The sequence below is a fragment of the Schistocerca americana genome, chromosome 1 (genome assembly GCF_021461395.2).
Source record: "Schistocerca americana isolate TAMUIC-IGC-003095 chromosome 1, iqSchAmer2.1, whole genome shotgun sequence".
Classification (NCBI taxonomy): Eukaryota; Metazoa; Arthropoda; class Insecta; order Orthoptera; family Acrididae; genus Schistocerca; species Schistocerca americana.
Genome location: NC_060119.1, coordinates 1,046,591,101 through 1,046,612,685, shown reverse-complemented (window position 1 = coordinate 1,046,612,685; position 21,585 = coordinate 1,046,591,101). Strand labels below are relative to the sequence as shown.

At 40.8% G+C, this 21,585-nt stretch overlaps 1 protein-coding gene across 3 annotated transcripts in view; it reads left to right on the top strand.

Annotated features, from left to right (window-relative positions):
- Window positions 1-21,585, top strand: part of LOC124616941 (probable E3 ubiquitin-protein ligase HERC4) — a 208,849-nt gene that overhangs the window by 165,411 nt on the left and 21,853 nt on the right. For all 3 annotated transcript variants that reach the window (XM_047145226.1, XM_047145225.1, XM_047145227.1), the window contains exons 18-20: window positions 1,922-2,054; window positions 7,886-8,035; window positions 10,320-10,468. In XM_047145226.1, the coding sequence (XP_047001182.1) occupies window positions 1,922-2,054; window positions 7,886-8,035; window positions 10,320-10,468 (432 nt within the window). The remainder of the gene's footprint in view (window positions 1-1,921; window positions 2,055-7,885; window positions 8,036-10,319; window positions 10,469-21,585) is intronic.

Sequence of the window (21,585 nt, the reverse complement as noted above, 5' to 3'; positions counted from 1 at the left end):
GTCTTTTTGATTTTGGATAACACTTTTCTACATCTACAGGGTAATTTTCAGACACTGACCTTTTTTTTTGCTCTACAGCTATTGCAGACTCAATTCAGTGGAAAGTGGCTACAAATTTGCGTTCCAATGACTACTTCCCAATGTGTATCTGCGTGCTGACTCAGACGGAAGTTGACAGGAGGCCATGTGTCCGACATTACCTGAATCACACCATTCCAGAATGTTGGATCAGAAGAGTAGGAGCAGCTGAACAACTTCATTGCCAGTTGGCCTCCCAGGTCACAAGACCTCACACTTTGGGACTTTTATTTGTGGGGTTACGTGAAGGACTGTGTTTTTACCCCCCCCTATGCCTGACACTCTTGAAAGTCGGTACTGAGCAAGGTGGCGCAGTGGTTAGACACTGGACTCGCATTCGGGAGGACGACGGTTCAATCCCGCGTCCGGCCATCCTGATTTAAGTTTTCCGTGATTTCCCTGAATCACTCCAGGCAAATGCCGGGATGGTTCCTCTGAAAGGGCACGGCCGACTTCCTTCCCCATCCTTCCCTAATCCGATGAGACCGATGATCACGCTGTCTGGTCTCCTTCCCCAAACCAACCAACCAACCAACCAACCAACCAAAGTCAGTGACATCACATTGTTGAATCCATGAATTCAATAACAGAGACCAACTGCTTCATGTGTGGCAGGAAATGAGCCACCGTTTTGATATTTGTCATGTAACACATGGTGTTCACATTGAATGCATAAAAATTTGAACTTTTCTCTTTTCAGGGACATTAGAATTGTGTTTCCAGCTTTCGTAGTTTGGAAGCAATAAATGATTGAAATCTATTCCTTCCTTTTGAATAGCCCTGGATAACAGATTCTTATGAAGATGTTAATTTTGTCTGTGATACAAGCCCATTGTCAGAAAAATTCAGCTTCTTTTCGATGCAATATGTCCAGAACAACTGTGGGATGCAGTGCATATTGGAATTTGTCTTTTAACTAAACGAAGAAATAGTCATCAGCAAAAAACTGATAGATGTGCTCGTGACTTTTGATAACATGAGATGCCCAAGGTGATGTTTCTGTCGGGTTTCTTGTTCACTTGCTAAATGAGGAAAAGGAAAGTTCTCTATTGCTGTAATTCAGTCACAGAACCATGCATCATCATATGTAATAATGAACATAACAAATGCTCCTTTCACACTCGGAGTATTAGTCACATAACCACTTCTTCATCTGTTTGGTGTAAAGATTTATCTTTATAGCAGATGTCTATGAACAGATCATTTGCAACTATGGATTCTGGATAATCTTGTTTTTAGTAATGAACATGACTTTTCTTTCAACTTCTACAAAGTTAGCTGCAAAAGAAAGTAATATTTTGTCCTTACATATGCTGCGGGCCCAATTGAGAAGTAATTGATGAATATTAGTAGTATATGGTAACTTTTTTATTAATATTATATTTGTAGAGGATAGATTTGCAATTAATAATAATAAATTGTTAATTTCATTCTTTGGAAAAAATTACATGTTGCGTTTGAGATTAAATGTTTGACTTATGTTATTTTGCTTTTTTTATAAATTTTTTGCAACACAATCGCATGAGAATTTTACAATGCCATATTCGGTTTCAGCCAGGCAGCGATTATCTTCAGTCCAAATGCACGTGCTGCAAGCAGTTGCCATTGTGTTATCCAGACAACCACTTGGCTGGTTAAAACCAGATACTGCATTGTGATATGCACATGTGACTGTTGTAAAAAATGAAAAAGTGATCATTCTCTAAAGTGCAGAGTGTCATTGTAGATTTTTAAATGATGCTTCAGTATTAATTTCATGTAAAAGACTACTCTCCTAAGGAAGGTAGAGACAATGGATTGTAGTATAAACATTTCATGTGTAATGTGGTTATCTCTTTGACAGGTCTCATATGTGGATTGGCTATATATAACTTTATCATCATTGCATTACCTTTTCCATTGGCACTTTATAAAAAGCTCTTGAATGAACCTGTTTCGCTCCAGGATCTTAAAGGATTATCACCATCAATGGCCAAGTAAGCATTATCAACTTAATACAAAAACATAAGGTGATATAGATAGTAAAGACTTTGTGTTTTTTTCTTTATAGCCTTGTGAAGGAAATAACTGAAACTTGTTAGTACTAATTAGATAAATAAATGATTCTAAGTTATCACCTCTTTTATGAAAATATCTGTCAGTCATGCATTCCTTTCTTGCCATTGTTAAATTTAACTTTTATTAATATTTTTATTTATGTGAGGAAAGGTATTTTATTATTTTGAAGATTATGGTATGGTGAAAGTTATCTAAACATGTAAGCCTATGTACTAGGCTTTATACTTTCTGGGGTGGAAACAAGAAGTACACATGCTGACACAGACACTCACCTGTACCAAAGGCGACATTTATTGTTTATGGGTAGTTGCTGAGGCTAAAAGGCATTTGGGGAGAGGCAAAGATATAGAGGGAGAAAGAGCATGGGGAGCTAAAGAGGATGACAGAGAGGAAGGTAGGTGGTGGCTGTCAACATAGGTAGCACAATGAGAAGTGAAAAACTGACAGTTACTAAACTGAGAGACATAAATATTGAAAAGTGGAAGGCAGTGATGCCAAGTTTGGACATGCAAGGAGTGGTGCATAAAAGGATAAAGAGGAAAAGTTATGGTGAAGGTAGAGGACTGCTGGAGCTTTACACCAGGAGGATTGTGTGAATAGAGGGTATGCCAGATGGGCTGTTTCCACATCTGTAGTTCAGAGGAATTGATGTGGGAACAAAGGATCCAAATGGCACAAGTATGAGAGCCAACTTTTAAGCTTTTGCAAAAACAATGAAAGAAAAACATTTTTTGTACACGCAATTTTATTGTTCCTCAAAATATTCACCTTTAAAATTTATGCACTTATTCATGTGTACAAACCAATTGTGGAAACACTTTTTCCACTATGGTATTGGTGCCTCAAAGACATGGTTTTTGAAGGATACAACAATTTTTTGAGGTACCGAAAATCACCACCCACACGTTTGTTTACAACATAAAGTGACAAAAATAAGTTGTTCAGTGATAAACTGGGTGAATGCAGGCAATGAGCATTAATTTGTTATATTTATTTTTTAAATAATCTGTTGTTTGACACAGTGTGAGACACATGGCATTTTTATTGTGAAGAGCGATGCAAAAATTTGTAGTTTTTCTTGGTTTAATTGATGACTTATGGCAAATAAAATTGTTTTATACCATTCATTATTAACTGTTATTTGGTCATCTAAAGCAATGACAATGACTTGTCCATTGTGCCAAAGAAACATGCAAGTTTTTCTCACAAATTCTTCATGAAAGAACCGCTTTTGTTGCTTTTTGTTCATCTTGGAACACCCAAATGTTAATTTGAAGCTTAGTTTGTGGCTCGTCCAAACATATTCTGGTTCTGTCTCCTGTTATGATGTTGCGTACAAATTTTACAGTTCCTTACTGCAAGTGACACAAGCCTAAATATTCATGCATAATAGAATGTACTGCAGTCTTTGACATGCCTAAGGATGCATCAGTCTCCCAGTAAGTCACATGTTGGTCCTTCTCGGTCATGTGATGTGCTTAATCGATATATTTGAAACAACAGTCATTTTTACTTGTCTTCAGGAAATTCACCACATGTGGAAGAATTACACTGACGAAATTTAAATGCTCACTGTCAGAAATTTACTAGGTAAATTTCTGGACTGCCATTGTTTTAACAGTAACAAATGACTAATTTTGAAATAATAGCAGTGTCCCATTTCAATACTGCTTTTTTAAAAAAAAAAAAAAAAAAAAAAGATGCCTCACTTACTAGAGCAGTTGTTGAAGGGCTTTATGAGGAGTAGTCATAAAGTTCTAATCATCACCTCAAAAAATTAAGTTACATAATTAATTTTTTGTTTGTATGTAGGCTCATGTCTGCAATTCTGGTACACATCGAGAATATATGACTACCATCATAATTTCAGCAACTGATTGGACAAGTTTGCAGTTAGCCACAGCCCACCACAATAGTTGTAGTTCATTTCATATCTAAGGTAATTGTTCTTCCCTGTTGCCCTGCCTTCTGTAGGGTAGTACATACCTGCAATTGGACTGTGTTAAGATATGGTAGGTGGGTGTATAGGTTAGGCCCTTTATGTGAGTCACCCCCACAGTTGAATGACATCTGTTTTTGGTCATCAGCCTTCTGACTGGTTTGATGTGGTCCACCACGACTTCACGTCAGAGTAGCATTTTCACATAGAATCCTCAGTTATTTGTTGGTTGTATTCCAGTCTTTGACTTCTCCTACAGTTTTTCCCTAAACAGCGTACTCTAGTACCACGGAAATTAGTCCCAGATCTCTCAACACGTGGGCTATCATCCTGACCTGTATGGTGCAGTATTGGTAGCAGGATTGACACACAGATGGACTACAATATTGTATAGTCTCCATGAATGATTAAATATTACTCTGAGGGATGAGGGAAGGATTTTGGGATAGTGTATTTCTGATCTTGTGACATGATTGGAGGTAGTAGAGGCCCTGATCAAGTTTCTTCGTATCTCCTGAGTGGTGATTGTTCAATTGATTCTACTTGTGACTTACGCTGCATTTTTCATTTGTTTGGTTCATTTCACAGTTTTTCATTCCTTCTGTGGTTTTCCCTGGAGCAACCACTTGTTGTTCTCATGCACTTTGTATTTTACTGTAGGTTACTTTTGCAGATACCAAGCATCCATTTTCATTGAGGAGTACTGAAAGAGCTGTGTTTTGCAAAAATTTTACTCTTGTTTCGTATGTAGTCTTGCTTTGTATAACATGTTACAAATGGTGCCACATGTAATTTCAAATCTTAACCAATTTTACTTCTACAACAATTTAGGAAAAGGTAGATTGCTATTTACCATAAAGACGACATGTTAAGGTGCAGATAGGCACAATCAGAAGACACTTACACAAAGCATTCGGCCATAGCTTTCATCAGAAAAAGAGACTTATGCCATTCACTCACACAAGCAAGCACACCTCATGCACACATGACCGCCAACTCCAGCAGCTCAGGTCAGAATGCGTATATCACATGAGATGGAAGCAGCAATCTGGAGGGGGCGGGGAAGGGGAAGGGATAGCAGTGTATGTTGTGTGTGGGGAGGAGGGGGAGGGGCAGTCTGGTGGAGTGTGCAGGGATTAGAATACCAACAGGTGCAGCATCAGAAGGTTGTGGGGCAGGGAGGTGGAGAAAACTGAGGAGAAAAGGAAAGAGTGGGGAAAGATGGGCAGATGCATTGGCAGAGGGTGGCAAACAAAGAGTGAGAGACGAGGATAGGTAGGGAGGAAATGATAGGTCAGAGGGGGTGGAAACTGTTGGTGGAGGGTGTGGGAACAGTATGTTCCCACAGGTTGACCCCAGATAATTATGGGGGTGGAGTATGTGTTTTAAGGATAACTACCATCTGCACAGTTCAGGAAAACAGTGATGGAGGGAAGGGTTCAGATGGCTTGGGTAGTGAAGCAGCCCAGCCATTGAAATCATGCTTTTATGTTCAGCTGCATGTTCTGCCACAGGGTGGTCTACTTTGCTCTTGGCCAGAGTTTGGTGATGACCATTCATCCTGGTGGACAACAGATTGGTTGTCATACCAATATAAAAGGCTGTGCAAGGACTGCAGCAGAACTGGTAAATGACATGGCTACCCCTGATGTAAGATAAACGTGTGATGACTGGAATAGGAAGTGCTTGGTGAGTGGATTGGGCAGGTCATGCAACTGGGTCTTCTACGAGGCTGTGGCCCTTCTGGCAAGGGGTTGAGATTGGCAGTGGCATAGGGATGGACTAGGATATTGTAGAGTTTGGGTGGGTGGTGGAACACGACTTTTGGAGGAATGGGAAGGAGTGTATGAGGATGTCCCCCATTTCAGGTAGGCAATGAAAGCCCTGATGAAGGAGGTTCATTTGTTCCAGTCAGTGGTGGTACTGGGTGACAAAAGGGACACTCTTGTGGCTTGTTCTTGGAGGTGGCGGGAGGATTGGGAGTGTGAGGGGAAGGGTATGGGAGATCTGTTTGCAGACTAGGTCCGGGGGATAGTGCCTGTCGATGAGATCCTCAGCTTACTGAGCTAGGGAGTTCTTGTCTCTGTAGACATTCCATCTCCAGGTGGCCAGGCTGTATTCGAGGTTTTTTTTTTTTTTTATATGAAAGGGATTCATATACTGTTGGTAGTTAGTGGATTTAATGTTGACAGATGTGTGGATGGAGCCATCAGAGAGAACAAGGTCAACGTCTAGGAAGGTGGCACACTGGGTTGAGGAGGATCAGGTGAAGCAGGTAGGACAGAAGGTGTTGAGGTTGTGAGGGAAGGAAGGAAGGTAGGGTGATTTGGCCCAAAGTCCAGATCATGAAGATATCATCAGTGAACCTGAAGCAGACTAAGGGTTTGGCATTTTGGGAGGCTAGGAAGGTCTCCTCTACATGGCCCATAGACAGGTTAGCATAGGAGAGTGCCTTTGGTAGCCCATGGCTGATCTGTGGATTTGTTTGTATACCTTTCCTTCAAAGGAGACGTAGTTGTGGGTTAGGATACAGTTAGTAAAGTGCATGAGAGAAATGAGGTAGTGGATCTGAGGTCTGAAGAACATTGTGAAAGATAGTGTTCAATACCAGTCGGACCATGATATGAGGGATGTGTAGGGATCCAGAAGGCAAAGGGGTGGGGATGGTGGAGAATCAGTGAAGAAAGTCTTGGTATCTTTGACATGCGAGGCTAGATTGTGGGCAATTGGTTGGAGGTATTGGTCAGTGAGGGCCAGAATTTTTTCAGTGAGGGCACAGTGACCAACCACAATGGGGCATCAAGGATTGTTGGGTTTGTGGATTTTGGGGAGCATGTAGAAGGGTGGGTGTGTGGGGTGTTGTAGGGGTGAGGCAGGAAATAGATTCAGGGAAGATGTTCTGGGAATGGCCGAGAGCATTGAGCAGGATTGGAGGTAGTCACAGCGGTTCATTTACTTCTATACATTTCTGGGAAGTCCTGCGTGGAATACAACCAGTGGAGGGGATAAAGATAATCACCCACTATATAATTAAAAATTTACCGTTAAAACATTAAGTAGAAGGCAGGCACATAAACATACGTGAACGCCTAGCTAAGCTTTTAGATAATGTACTTCCTCAGAACTAACACTTAACATTCTCTCTCTCTCTCTCTCTCTCTCTCTCTCTCTGTGTGTGTGTGTGTGTGTGTGTGTGTGTGTGTGTGTGTGTGTGTGTGTGTGTGTGTGTAAGCCTAGTTATGCTTATATGCCAGTCTACTGCTTAACACCTAAACTACATGGTAAGTAGTTAAGTCGGCTATCTTTAATCCTCCCATAGTTTGTATATTCCACGCACAGTTTTCCAGGATTGCATTAAAACTCAGTAATTGCTATTTTTCAAATTTCTAGCAACACAGTAGTGTCCTAAATTACTATTTAGATTTCCTTTTGTCTTATTTACATTTCTGTACACCTAATTTTAAATTTTCTATTCAATTTTTCATTCTTTCTCTCTTCTGTTGTTGGAGAGTGGCTAAATCCATTGCAGTCTAATATGTTGGAGGATTGGTGCTGCTTACACTAGTCTTAGTGAAGTAGTTGGTTTATAATTTTTTAAACCCTTGATAGAATGTCAACCGCCCTTGGGCTGTTCCTGTCCTGTGGAGGTATAAAGAAAGCCTCGTCAGTAATTTTTGCTTCATCATAATTACAAACAACACTGATTTCATTTGTTTTACAAATGATGATGCTGCATCTGATATGTGTTTTGTCCTAAAATTAATTTGAAATGAAAGAAAAGTAAAATTGATAATTAAATTTTCTTTGTAGGAGTCTACAAGATCTTCTGGATTATGAAGAGCCTGACATTGAGGACGTCTTTTGCCTCACATTTGAAATCACAAGAGAAGTTTATGGCGAAGTTAAAAATTTGCCTTTGAAAGCAGATGGGTCAAATATACCAGTTACTCAACAGAACAAGTTAGTGTTGTTTGTAATCAAAATTATACTATTTGAATCTGTTGGAATGTGGAGATTGCTGAACATTTAAAGAATTGTCACTGTCATTAAAAATCGTGTGAATGGACATTCCCAAAGCTTTTTCTTAGTGTTCACAGCCATTCACTTGTGCCAGTAAACAATCTTCTGTAGCGTGGACTGTGGGAGTGAACAGGAAAATGATCAAAGCATGTGAACACTATGAACTTGGCATCGGCCCCCGCCCCCTTCTCAATAAGGCCACCAGCAGATAGGTTTGATTTTTATTGAGACAAGATGTGAGTATGTAGTTAGTAAATAAGTAAGCAAAGCAATGTATAAAGGAAAATGCTGGGGCATTTACTCAACTATGAAATGTATTATGGTAGGCACCCTAACACTGTGTTCCAAGTTTTAAAGAATTAGCGATACAACTGTGATGTACTTATGGGTACCTTAACCTGTGCTGTGGGAATCAGCAGGTCTGAGGTAAAGTTTTCATTTGACATAATATGTTATTCTCCTGACAGTATTACATGCTTGCAGAAATCACATTAAATAACAAAGTTAGTGCATGAGGGGACGGGGAAGCTGTGGCATTGAATGCTCTGCGTACAGTTCACACAGAGAAAAATCCTGGTGAGAGATAGTGTTAACTTCCCTTGCTGAGTTGCCTAAAGATCTACAACCTATGGAACACTAGGGAACATCTCATCATATTTGCCTACTGCTTACACCAGAGAAAATGCTTCACTGCTGATGCCCATTAACGTGTGTTCACTCTGGCATAAGCTTGGGTTAAGATGTTTTCTTACTAACTATAGCTTGGTAGCTTCAGTGGTTAAATGTTATATAGTGTTTGTTACTTTTCCTTGCAGTGATACTTTATATATGTGAAAAGTGAAGTTGCATTATATTCTGAATTCCAATTTAAATTATAGATCGTTCCAAGTTTAAATTAGCTTAAATAGAAATCTGACTACATGAGCTGAGGTTCCGAGGACAAATCAGAGCAGATAGACTTATGGTGACTATATACCTAGTACATCGCCATCGAGTGTGAACCAACCTTCTGTTTGATTACTGCTTTATGAGAGTAGCATTCCAGAAAAATAATTCTATGTAAGGACCACTAATTTTCACTTGTAAAAATAAAATTAATCATGGCTGTAGTGATTTCAGGTCTGTTTTGTAACATAAAATGTGTTAAAAAAGGCACAGGAATAGCTGTTCTCTGTAGTACCTCCCCCTTCATCCTTGTCTCCTCTGGTTGTCACAACAGGCGACACCTCCAAAGCTTGGGTCTGATTGATCTGCCCCTCCCTGCTAATCTTCCAAAGTGTATCTCTCTTTCTCCTTTGAGGAAGGAACTGATACCACTGAAACCCAGAAATAATTACTTTACTTTTAAATATATCTATTAATAGTCCTGGAATTTTGCCTCCTGACTGTGAGTAATGTTACAGTTTACTTATTTTTAAATGGCTAAATTACAATCTATTTTGGGACACTTCACACACATTTTATCATGATACTAAAGAATGGTGATCTCCCTAGCTTTAAATGTAATAGAACACAAACAAGTCAGTAAAGTGAAACTAATTGTTAGAAATTGTAAATAGGATGTATTGGGTCAGTACATACATAGGTGAATGACGTGTCAAAATTTATGGCTGTAGTTACCTTACAATGCAAGGTTACTAGTCTTTGTACAATAGATGTTGCACAATCTGAATGAGTACAGTCTTTTCCTTTGCAAAACAGAGCCTGTAATGTTGTTGTAGCTAGAAAGAACTTGGTAATTCACCTTGAGAGGAGTCTGCTTATAACATATTCACCACAAATATGTTACTCTGTTGTATTAGTGCATCTCAGCAAATCATTTTCATAGGCTTTGAGGATAATTTCACATTATTTTTTTTACTATACCACCTTATTATTCTGTTCCTAGTGCAGTAAAGGTGCTTGGGCTCAAAATGATAGTATAGACTCCTCTGTATCGTGTGAAATTCCTATCAGTTTCTCAGCATTCAGAGAATGACTGGTTTCAGCCTTCACACCGAGGCCATTTTCAGATCCACTTGAAAAGTGGACTTAAACAAAGTCTGTATCAGCAACTTGATAAGTATTTAATTAATTGTTTGAAATTCCCTCTGTTTAATATTAACTGATATGTTGTAATATTACATCTTTCCAAAAGTATTGAACTATTAAATATGCATGTTTGTATGTATGACTATATTATTGTTTAATTCAAAATGTTTCTTCTTTTTTTCTAATGCATCAGGCGTGAATATGTTGACTTGTATGTTGACTTCATACTCAATAAAAGTGTAGAGAAACAGTTTACTGCCTTTAATGGAGGCTTCCATAAAGTATGTGGAGGCAGAATATTGAAACTTTTTCATTCTCATGAACTTATGGCTGTGATTATTGGTAAGTACAACAACTTGTATTCCTTTATTCTGCATTTAATAATTGTAATTAAAAATGTCACAATAAAAATATTTCAAAGTAAATTTGAAACACTGTTGCCAAGAAAGCAAAATTATTCCTGTACAGAAGCAAGCATCTACCACAATAATGTGGGTAAAGAAACTTGCTAACAGATTAATATTACATTGAAAGCAAATAGGTTAGAAAGGAAGGGTAGGTCACTTGGTGGCTAGAATGAGGAGGGGACATCTCATCCCAGGGTCTCAATGACATGCCCTTCCTTTCTGACCTCTTCTAGCCTATCCTTCTTTTATCTCTAAACTAATACGGAACTTCCTGGCACATTAAAACTGTGTGCCTTCCCTAGACTCAAACCCAGAATCTCTGTCTTTTGGGGCAGTTGTTCTATTGGCTTGGTTAACCATGTACAATTCACAACCCTCCCTCTTAGCTTTACCTCTCCCCTACCTTCTAAGTTTCACAGTTCTCATGCTTTCATCGAGAGACTAGCACACCTGGAAGAAAGTATCATTACTATGGGATTGAATTCAAAGAATGGTTTGATGCAGCTCTCCATAATATTCTATCCTGCATAAGCCTCTTCAAGGGCCTACATTCTCTTTACAAAAGTAAGGAGAAAATGCATTGTATGGGCAGTTTTAGTTACACAGGAAGGAGAATAAATTTTAGCACTTGTAATAACACAGAACTTCCAGGACCATCTGAGACTGGCAAACGAAAGAAAATAGTGTGCGCAACAACTGTAAAAACTTTGTGTTTTGATGTTTGCACAAAAGAGGTCTTGTCTAACATTATTATGAATAATTGCCAAGAAATTACCAAATATAAATGGCTTTAAACTAGGTTGCATGTAAATACAAACATTCCTTTACCTGTACTGGGTGGCTGAGCTTCACAAGACATGTACTATTGACATCATTATGAAAACTGGGTTCAGTTTTGATTCAGGACATCCATAGCTTTTCTCTTTAAATAGTCTTTTTGTGTGGTAATTTTTCTTTAATTGTGGAAAAGTTGTCCAGATTTTCCAGTTCAACTTTTCCAGTTTTTAGGAAAGGATATCTTGTAACAATGTGGTTTTGGTCCAAGATACTTACATGAAGACAGTATTTTGATAGTCAACTGTATAATTAAAAATCCCTGGGAGTTCATATTGAAACTTGTCTGGCTTTCATAGATAATGGAAAGGCTTTTAGCCTTTTAAGAAGGAAAGACATGTGGAGGATACTAAAGGAAAAGAGATACACCAGATACCCCGTATTCTTGTTAGCTGTGGCCCGTGTACCAACCCAAAGTTTGTAATGGAATGGAATGATGGACTGAGTCCTCCAATAACAACAAAGATGGACTTCCAACAAGGCTATAGACTGTCACCAGTGCTTTTTAATATTTATATCAACAGTGTCCTTTGAGAATTGAAGTATGAACACAATGGTTTTAAAAATTGGGCATGAGGAGTCTTTAAAGTACCCTTTTGTTTTACCAAATAATACTTAAAAGGACAGAACACTAGCTGCAGGCCCTTGGGCCCTTGTGTTTCATCTGAGAACAGTTGTCAACAAATAAAAGTTAAAACTCTTTACAAACAATATTAAAGTAATAACTGTTCACTTACATTTAGAACGACATCTTTTTTAGCAGGTGTAATGGCACTAATAATATAAGTATAAACTAGTTTCTTGTGCAAAAAGAAAGCTACTTACAGATAAAGTCCTAAGAGAAAGTTGCTTGAAGTTCTGTAAAACAATGGCAGTAACTACCGTATTATATGAAAGTGAAGTTTGGGCATTAAGAAAGAAAGAAAAACAACAAATACAAATAGTAGAAATGAGATTTGTAAGATCTGTTAAAGTTTGTACAAAACAAATAAGGAGAAATACTTCCATCATGAATTTAGTATTTATGGTATCAATGACAGTCACTGGCTTCATTGGGTGGAGATTTGTGGAATACCAAAATAAAGTGGTGCTGTAGTTAAAACCTCAGGGAAGAGAAAACATTAAACAACTGAAAAAGGAATGAGTAGAGGGCAAAGCTTGTCAAAGCTGAATCCTTGAGGAAAGAAGAGAAGATGGATAAATTTGGTTGAGAAAATTTTAACTGTGCCAGACATCTGTAGGAAGAATGACAATAGTTGCAGTATGCAAATGACAATTCTTCTGAAGCTTGTAAACTGAAGCACGGCAACTGTCAATCAGACGGTTGCGCTGCCTGCGGGCACTCAAATAACCAATGTGCTTGCACGGCCTGCCACTTAACTGCTTTCCCATCCTCTGACACTATTATCTCTTATAATCCTCTGCATTACTTTTGAAGGGGAATTTATTTATGGATTCATAGCTAATAAAGTATTCTTTTGGAAATATACATTCCAAAACTACACTTTGTTTTTATTTTATTAATTTATATTTCTTTTTTTCTTTCTTTTTTCCAGTCTCATCCTCAAGCAATCCTGTCTAAAAATAGTACATAAAGAGTGAATCGCATCATAAAGACACAAATTTTCATAAATCAAACAATGGAAAATCCAGGATGGAATGTAACAATACGAGAGAAGGAAAGTTTCCGAAGGAAAGTTGCTACTCACCATATAGCAGAGATGCCGAGCCGTGATAGGCACAATAAAAAGATTCACACAATCATAGCTTTTGGCCATTAAGGCCTTTGTCAGCAGTACACACACATACACACATGCACACACAAACTCACGCAAGCGCAACTTGCGCACACATCTGCAGTCTCAGAGAGCTGAAACTACACTGCGAGCAGCAGCACCAGTACATGATAGGAGAGACGACTGGGTGGGGGTAAGGAGGAGGCTGGGGTGGGAAGGGGGAGGGATAGTGTGTAGGGAGTGGCGGACAGTGATGTGTTGCAATTTAGACGGAGGGAAGCAGAGAAGGTGTGGACGGGGGAGGGGGTAAGTAGCGGAAAGGAGAGAAATAAAAAAAAATAAATAAAAGAAATTAAAAGACTGGGTTGCGTTGAAATGACGGCTGTGTAGAGCTGGACTGGGAACAGGGTGGGGACTGGATGGGTGAGGACAGTGACTAACGAAGGTTGAGGCCTGGAGGGTTACAGGAACGTACAGGGAAAGTTCCCACCTGCGCAATTCAGAAAAGCTGGTGTTGGTGGTGGGAAGGATCCATATGGCACAGGCTGTGAAGCAGTCGTTGAGATGAGGGGTATCATGTTTGGCAGCTTGTTCAGCTTCAGGGTGGTTTACCTGTTTTTTGGCCACAGTTTGTCGGTGGCCATTAATGCGGACAGAGAGCTTGTTGGTTACTCAAATACGGCTACAGTGGCTAGTTTTAACATATCAGTTAAAATATCATAGGATAAATGAGTTAAGACATTTCCTCAACTACAAATCAGAATTTAAAATTATAATCAATTGTGGTAATTACATACAAAAAATCCTTCGATTAACCAACAGAGTTCACAATTGTCCAACTGTTTATGAAATATACCAAACCATATAGGATATCCAGACAATAAATTAATCCCAAGGCACAAGAAATCAGCTTCCTATAATTTGTAAACATCGTGTTGTGTCCTTCACGCCATTGTCCTTGCATGGGTGCAGCTGTCTATCCACTTCAGTGCTTGGCACACATCCAAAAACCTTGTTTTCCAGAGCACACTCTCAGGGACAAGCTTTATCAGTGCCACCACACAGCGAAGCTCAGTGGCCTACTGCCACTGTGTGCATGTCACATTGGCATGGCATTCAAATTGCCACAGGGTTGTGACATCCTCCCTGTCATATGCTCCAAAGGGCAGGGGGAAGAATCAGGCTGAGATGTCTCACAGGTCCGTTAATAATTGCTTAAGATTCCCAATTAGTTGCCAGGAAAAATATGCAATATGGAGCCACACAATTTAAATAACCTACTGAAAATATAAATGTTTGTAGTAATTTGTTTAACTTGGTCCATTGCTTAGTAATTATCATAGTTGACAACAGACAGGGGGAGTACCTTTACTGTTGTCACAATAACCAAGAAGACATAATCTTTAAGGCAGTCTGTTATATAATTCCATTCTGTATTTTCCATTGTTTGACTTTGTTTATATAATTCGCCGTATTAGGCTACAGCAAATTAACGCTGCCAGCTGATTTACAAGACAGCAATGAGTTAGGTGGCGCAGTGATTAGCACACTGAATTCACATTTGAGAGAACGATGATTCAAACCTGCGTCTGACCATCCAGATTTAGGTTTTCTGTGATTTCCCTAAATCATGCCAGGAAAGAGCACAGCTGATTTCCTTGACACAATCCAAGCTTGTGCTCTACTCCTAATGACCTCACTGTGTATAGCACATTAAACCCAGTCTTCATTTCTACCTTCCTTCCTTCCTTCCTTACAAGACAGGGTTAACAAGTGTGCACAATTGGCTTAAATTACTCAGTAAATTACAAGTATGAATTTTAAACAAAACTGAGCCATTAAATACAAGAATAAAAATAAAGTTCCATGTATTGGGCCTCTAAAATATTCAACAAGGATTATCCCATCATTGCTAGCAGCCACTTCTAGAGGTAATAAATTACACTGTACAAACTGTTTAAGGAATCTTCAGCTCATGAGACAGATGTTACAGTCATGAACCCACATAACACATTTTAGTTCCATTCAGGTGAAGCCACCCCTAAATATGTTTGGTTTGGGAGAAGTGCGCTGCAAATTTTGCCTTTTGTGTGTCTTGTGATCTGGGTGAGAAACTTAACGATCTGAACAGCACATACAAAACTTGGAAAAAGCTCGCCCATAACCTTATCTGCCCCTTGACGTACAGCACCAAAACTTTTTTATAAATACCTAATCACTTGACTTCAGTGTTGTGGTCTGTCTGCCTACATTTTTTCATGGCTCATTTTCAGATTTCTCTATCTTCATACCCGCATCTCACAGATTTGCATAGCATTGATCTTTTCTGGTTATAAATTGTTGAGGGGCCATAGTTGGGAGTGGGGAAGTTGGATTTAAATGAAAACGTAAAGTTTGCCAGACTTTTTTCTGTGTGTCTCATGAATAGTTTGTCTTCAACGCATAACTTAGCCCAGAAAATAAGTTATCCCACTTAGAGTGATGTTCATGAGCATTGCACATAAGTTCAACCACTTTGAAAACAGTAACATTTTCTGATACGAAAGTTCTACGTAGTCCAAAGATATCGAATATTGCCTGAAAACACTTAATAGTGTTCGGTGCAATGACATTCTTAGTGGGAATTAAGCAACAAAAATGCCTACATGCATCTAACAAACTAATGCAAATTGGTTCCCCTCCCATTACTATGAAAATCGACCAAAATAATCAGTATACATTTTATACATCAGCACTCAAGAGGCTAGAGACCAGCAGTCCTTGGCAGGTATTCAGAGTAGGCAAACAACACACCTTAAATTATTGCATTAACTTCCTAATTTCTTTCTCCATACTTTTCCAAATAAAGTTTTCGTGAGTCGTCATCCTGATTTTGTAATTGCCCAAGTGGCCTCATTTGGGTGCCTCCAATTCAGATGGTCATACAGTCTTATCTCCCTGACACCCCTGAGCCAAGCAACACAAGATTTTTCCCCCTTATAAGATATGGTCCTACAGATTTGCCCTTTTTTTTTAACCACTCCTTAATTGGAGACAGCTCTGGGTTGACATCTTGTGCTGCTAATCCTTGAGGAGGAACTGATGCCTCATCAAAATTGTCTGATTCTGTGTCAGTGAACTGAATTTCGTTGTATCCCTCAAATTATCCCTCTCTAAGCATATGACTAAGATCATAAGCTACATTTTCTGTTCCACAGATGTGTGTAACTTTCAGATGAAACTCTGAGATCCTTAATGCCCATCTGGCAATATGTTCCATGCGCGTTGACATCATGAGCATCTAAGTAAGTCCTTGGTTGTCAGTTTCTAGTTGGAATATTTGTTGCCTTAAATGCATCTTGAATGTTCCTAGGGCAAGCAACACTGCCAAAGCCTCTAATTTATACCTGGAGTATTTTACTTCCAGAGTGGAAAAACCATGAGACACACAGTTCAGAGGGTGCCTTCAGATTGAATGTTTTTGAAGGGGGCACAGCAGCAAGCCCAGATGTAGATGCATCTGCTTGGACAATATATTCCTTCTCAAAATTGGGCATTGCGAGAATTGGATCTTTTGCCAGCATGGCCTTGAAGGCTTCAGATGGTGCCTTCTGAGAAGTACTCATCTCAAATTTTCTCCACTTTTTCTTTTGCTCATTAAGTGATATGAATAACTAGGTGAAATTCAGGATTAATTTCTGGAAAAAGTTTGGCATGCCTATGAAGTAAGCCACCGCATTCACATTCTTAGGCAGGGGCAATGTAAATTGCTCCTATCCATCTCTGGTTGATGTTAATTCCCACAGGTGAAACATTGCCCTAGAAAGGAGATCTTGGACTAGCAAGTTGTACTTTAGATGACTTAACTGTGAGCTCAGCTTCTCACATCACTTAGGAACCTCCCTCATATTGCCTAGATGCTCCTGGAAATTTTGATCAGAAATTACAAGATCATCTTTGCAGTTAGGCTTTATATTGAAAATACGTATCCAAAATATGAGATAACAGTACCACTCCAGTCAGCAGGCCAAAGGGGACCCAGTTGAATTCAAAAATATTTTGATCTGCCGTAAAAGTGTTTACTGGCTTTGGCTCTTCAGCCAAGAGCAGTTGGAAATAAGCCTGATTAGTATCTAAGGTGGTAAACACTTTTGCTTTTTGAAACCATGAAAAACATGGGTGTGTTATGTAATGGAAAGAATTGTAGAACAATATTCTTTTTGAAGGTGCAGTAGTCTACAAGAAGTTGCACCCCACCCCATGTGATTTTGGGACCAGGGAAATAGTTGAAGAATATGGAGATTTGGAGGGTCTTATAACTCCTTCCCATAGCATGTTATCAACTGCAACCTTTAGTTGTCATTTTCGCAGGAGAGACAATTGACAAGGAATATGCTTGACTGGAATTGTGTCAGTTAGTTTGCTTTTACGCTCCCTGCACCTTACAAGTCTGAGGCGATTAGTAAAAATATCTCCAAATTCTTTGCACAAATTTTCCAACAGTTAACACTGCCCTGGATTCAGATGACTCAAGTCATAAGATGACACTAGAATAGCAATATTCTTAACTACTGGATGCTCATCTGAGTAACCAACATGTTAATTAAATTATGTAAGCGTTCATGATGCAAAGTCGAAGAAAAATCTTTTCTTGTGCCAATACATGATGAACAAAATCTGTCCCAGAAATTACCAAAACTGATAGTGCCTTGAGTGACCTTGATCTTAAATAGCCTTGTGAAATAATGTGTATGAAACTTGAGAATCAGATCACCCAACAACAGTATTTTGCTAGAACTGGCCATCTTATGCGGTTCACCTCCCCTGGATAATGCCAAAAATTTACAAATAACCTTAGGCAACATATAAAAATCCTAACTGATAAAAGTCACAGAACTCCCTCCTGTGGATTAGAATAGACCTGAGGAATTCCTGCCTATCATAAGAGGTGATTAAAAGGAGTCTCTCATGTTTCGTCCTTTATGTGACAGTTCCCTGTAGGATTTGACCTCCATTCTTCTAAATTTTCCTGAAGAATGAGCCAATGGGGGAAGGGTGTCTTATGTGGTGCATCGTGTACATCGTGTACTGAGACCTTTCACATCCTTTGTCGACGTGGATCTTCACTTCCGCTCATTCTCCAGTTGTTGGGTGAGGTCACCCTCCTGGGTGCATTTTCCTCCATCCACTGTGTAGTATATCGTTTTCTGCACTGTCAATGATAATGGACTTGTTTACTTGCTGACACCCGATATCCAGCACGGTAGCCAGTCCGTTGTGGTGGGACTGCCATGTACTCTGTTGGTTTTAGCCCCCTGACCACACAGGGATCACTCTGCTGATGCCTGCACTGTTAACTCACCATGCATGCCAAGGAGTAGATGCCCATCACCCTGGGGTCTCGGGACTCCCAGCAATGGCCATCCTGCCATGTGGCCTTTGCTGCGGCTGGTTGGCACCCGTGGTGAGGTCCCCTGGTAGGAATGGATGGCATCAGGGCAGATGACACACCATGAAGCATAGTACATCATGTCTTGCTAGTATTCAACCACCAGCAGTCTCTTTAAGTGTTCAAGGGCTCAATTTAATGCACGAAAGTATGACTGCAAATTGTTCCCCTCCCTGGCCACACCATGGGAGGAACGCCAGGCTAAGGATGGCAGCATATCTTTTCACCCCGGTACCTAATATGTATGAGAGCTGATGAAGAACTCTTTGTGTCGATGAAGCCTCAGTTTTTTGTAGAGCATTTAGAGGACAAGATTGGGGAGGTGGAGGGATTGTCCAAAACGTGGTCAGGGTCAGTCTTGATAAAAGCAGCCACTTCTGCCCAGTCACAGGCATTACTTGCTGGTGACAAGCTGGGGGGTGTTTCTGTTACTATCACACCCCATAAGAGCTTAACTATGGTCCAGGGTATTATATTCCACAGGGACCTTATTTTGCAGTCTGTCGACAAGCTGCTTGCCAATTTAGAGTGGTGAGGTGTTCATTTCATCCAGTGCGTCCATCGGGGTTCAAGGGATACTCAGGTTGCCACTGGTGCCTTCATCTTGACCTTCGAGGGAGACACATTACCCGAGAGGGTCAAGGGGATGATCTACTGCTGTGATGTCAAACCATATATCCCTCCCCTGATGCATTGCTTTAAGTGCTGGAAGTTCAGCCATATGGCTTCCCGCTGTAATTCCAGCATCACTTGTCGAGATTGTGGATGTCCTTTGTATCCCAATACTCCATGTGCCCCACCTCCCATCTGTGTCAACTGCGAAGAGCATCATTCGTCTTGCTCGCCAGACTGCTTTTACTGAAAGAGAGGAAAATCATGGAATACAAGACCGTGAACTGACTGACCTACACTGAGGCTAAGAGGAATTTTGAAAGCCTCCATTCTGTGCGCGTGACATCTTATGCCACCGCTATAACTACTCTTCCAGCCCCATCTGTTGCATCAATTGCCGGCCGGGTTGGCCGAGCGGTTCTAGGCGCTACAGTCTGGAACCGTGCGACCGCTGCGGTCGCAGGTTCGAATCCAGCCTCGGGTATGGATGTGTGTGATGTTCTTAGGTTAGTTGGGTTTAAGTAGTTCTAAGTTCTAGGGGACTGATGACCTCAGAAGTTAAGTCCCATAGTGCTCAGAGCCATTTGAACTTTTTTTTCACCCGTTGCAGTTGGCTCTCAGAGCCATAAGACAACACTGGCCCCCTTGATGATGGTGGGCACTTCCCTTCCTGTTGCTCCAGCACCATTGGGGACAGCAGTCCCCACTTCTCTGCTGGAGAAGCACTAGTCTTCTTCAGGTCCTCTCGCTAGGAAGGGGTCCCCTTGGGTCACTCCCTTCCCAGGTTCCTACCAGTGGCAAAGCGAACACATACCAGTGGCTGAAGCAGCCACAGGCAGCTTGTCATAGGGCTTCATGGTCCTCCTCAGTCCCTGAGACTGACTCAGTGAAGCCCTCCCAGCGAGATGAACCAAAGGAGCAGCGAGAGAAACCTAAAAAGAAGAAGATCCCAGGCTTCATGGTCCTCCTCAGTCCCTGAGACTGACTCAGTGAAGCCCTCCCAGCGAGATGAACCAAAGGAGCAGCGAGAGAAACCTAAAAAGAAGAAGATCCCAGACATTGCGATGGCACCAATACCATCACTACCACCACTGCCTACAAGCTCTGTGTCTGAGGATGACGTGGAGATTCTGGCGTCCCCTGCGGATCTAGATCTCGCTGAACCCTCAGACACAATGGCTGTTGATCGAACGGGTACTCAGTTGGTGGCAGCAGGTGGCCCTGAGGTGCAAACTGCCTCCTTGAGCGCTTCATGCCTTCCCAGCCTCACGATAATGTCATCCTCCACTGGAATTGCTGCGGTTTTTTCCACCACCTGGCTGAGCTATGGCAGCTGTTAAGTTTTACACCTGCTTTCTGCATTTCTCTCCAGGTAACCTGGTTTCTGGCAATGCAAACCCCTGCCCTCCGCGGCTGTAGGGGATATTACAAGAACCATAGCGAATATAATAGAGTGTCAGGTGGAGTTTGCGTCTATGTCCTGAACTCAGTATGTAGTGAACCTGTGCCCCTTCAAACTCCTCTTGAAGCTGTGGCTGTCAGAATGAGGAGGACGCAGGAAATAACTGCCTGCAACGCATATCTTCCTCCAGATGTTGCAGTACCCCTGAATGTATTGGCTGCACTGATTCATCAACTCTGTAAACCTTTCCTACTTTTAGGAGAGTTTAATGCTCGTAACCCCCTTGTGGGGTGGTACGATGCTTACTCGCCAGGGTAGAGATGTCGAAAATTTACTGTGTTAGCTCGACCTCTGTCTCTTAAATACTGGGCCCTCACACATTTCAGTGTGGCTCATGGTAGTTACTTGACCATTGACTTATCACATTGCTGCCCAGGACTTCTCCCATCTGTCTATTGAAGAGCCCTTGATGACTTGTGTGGTAGTGACCACTTCCACATCATACTGACACTCCCCCAGCATCATGCCCATGGATGCCTACCCAGATGGGCTTTAAATAAGGCAGACTGGGAAGCTTTCACCTCTGCTGTCACCGTTGAGTACCCCCCACATGGTACCATCGATGTGGTGGTTGGGAGGGTCACTAGAACAATCGTTTCTGTAGCGGAAAATGTGATCCCTTGTTCCTCAGGGTGCCCTTAGTGAAAGACAGTGCCTTGTTGCTAACCGGAAGTTGCTGAGGCCATTAAAGAGCGTAAGCAGGCTCTACAGCGACATAAATGGCACCCTTCTGTGGAGCACCTAATAGCTTTTAAACGGCTCTGTGCCCGTGTTAGTCAGCTTATAAAAAGACTGTAACAGGAGTGTTGGGAGAGGTACGTCTCGACCATTGGGTGCCATACGTCACCTTCCCAATTCTGGACGAAGATCAGACGTGTTTTCTGGTACTGAGCCCCTAAAGGTGTCCCTGGCATTAACATCATGGTGTGTTATCTACCAAAGCCAACACGATTGCCTAGCACTTTGCTGAGCACTATGCT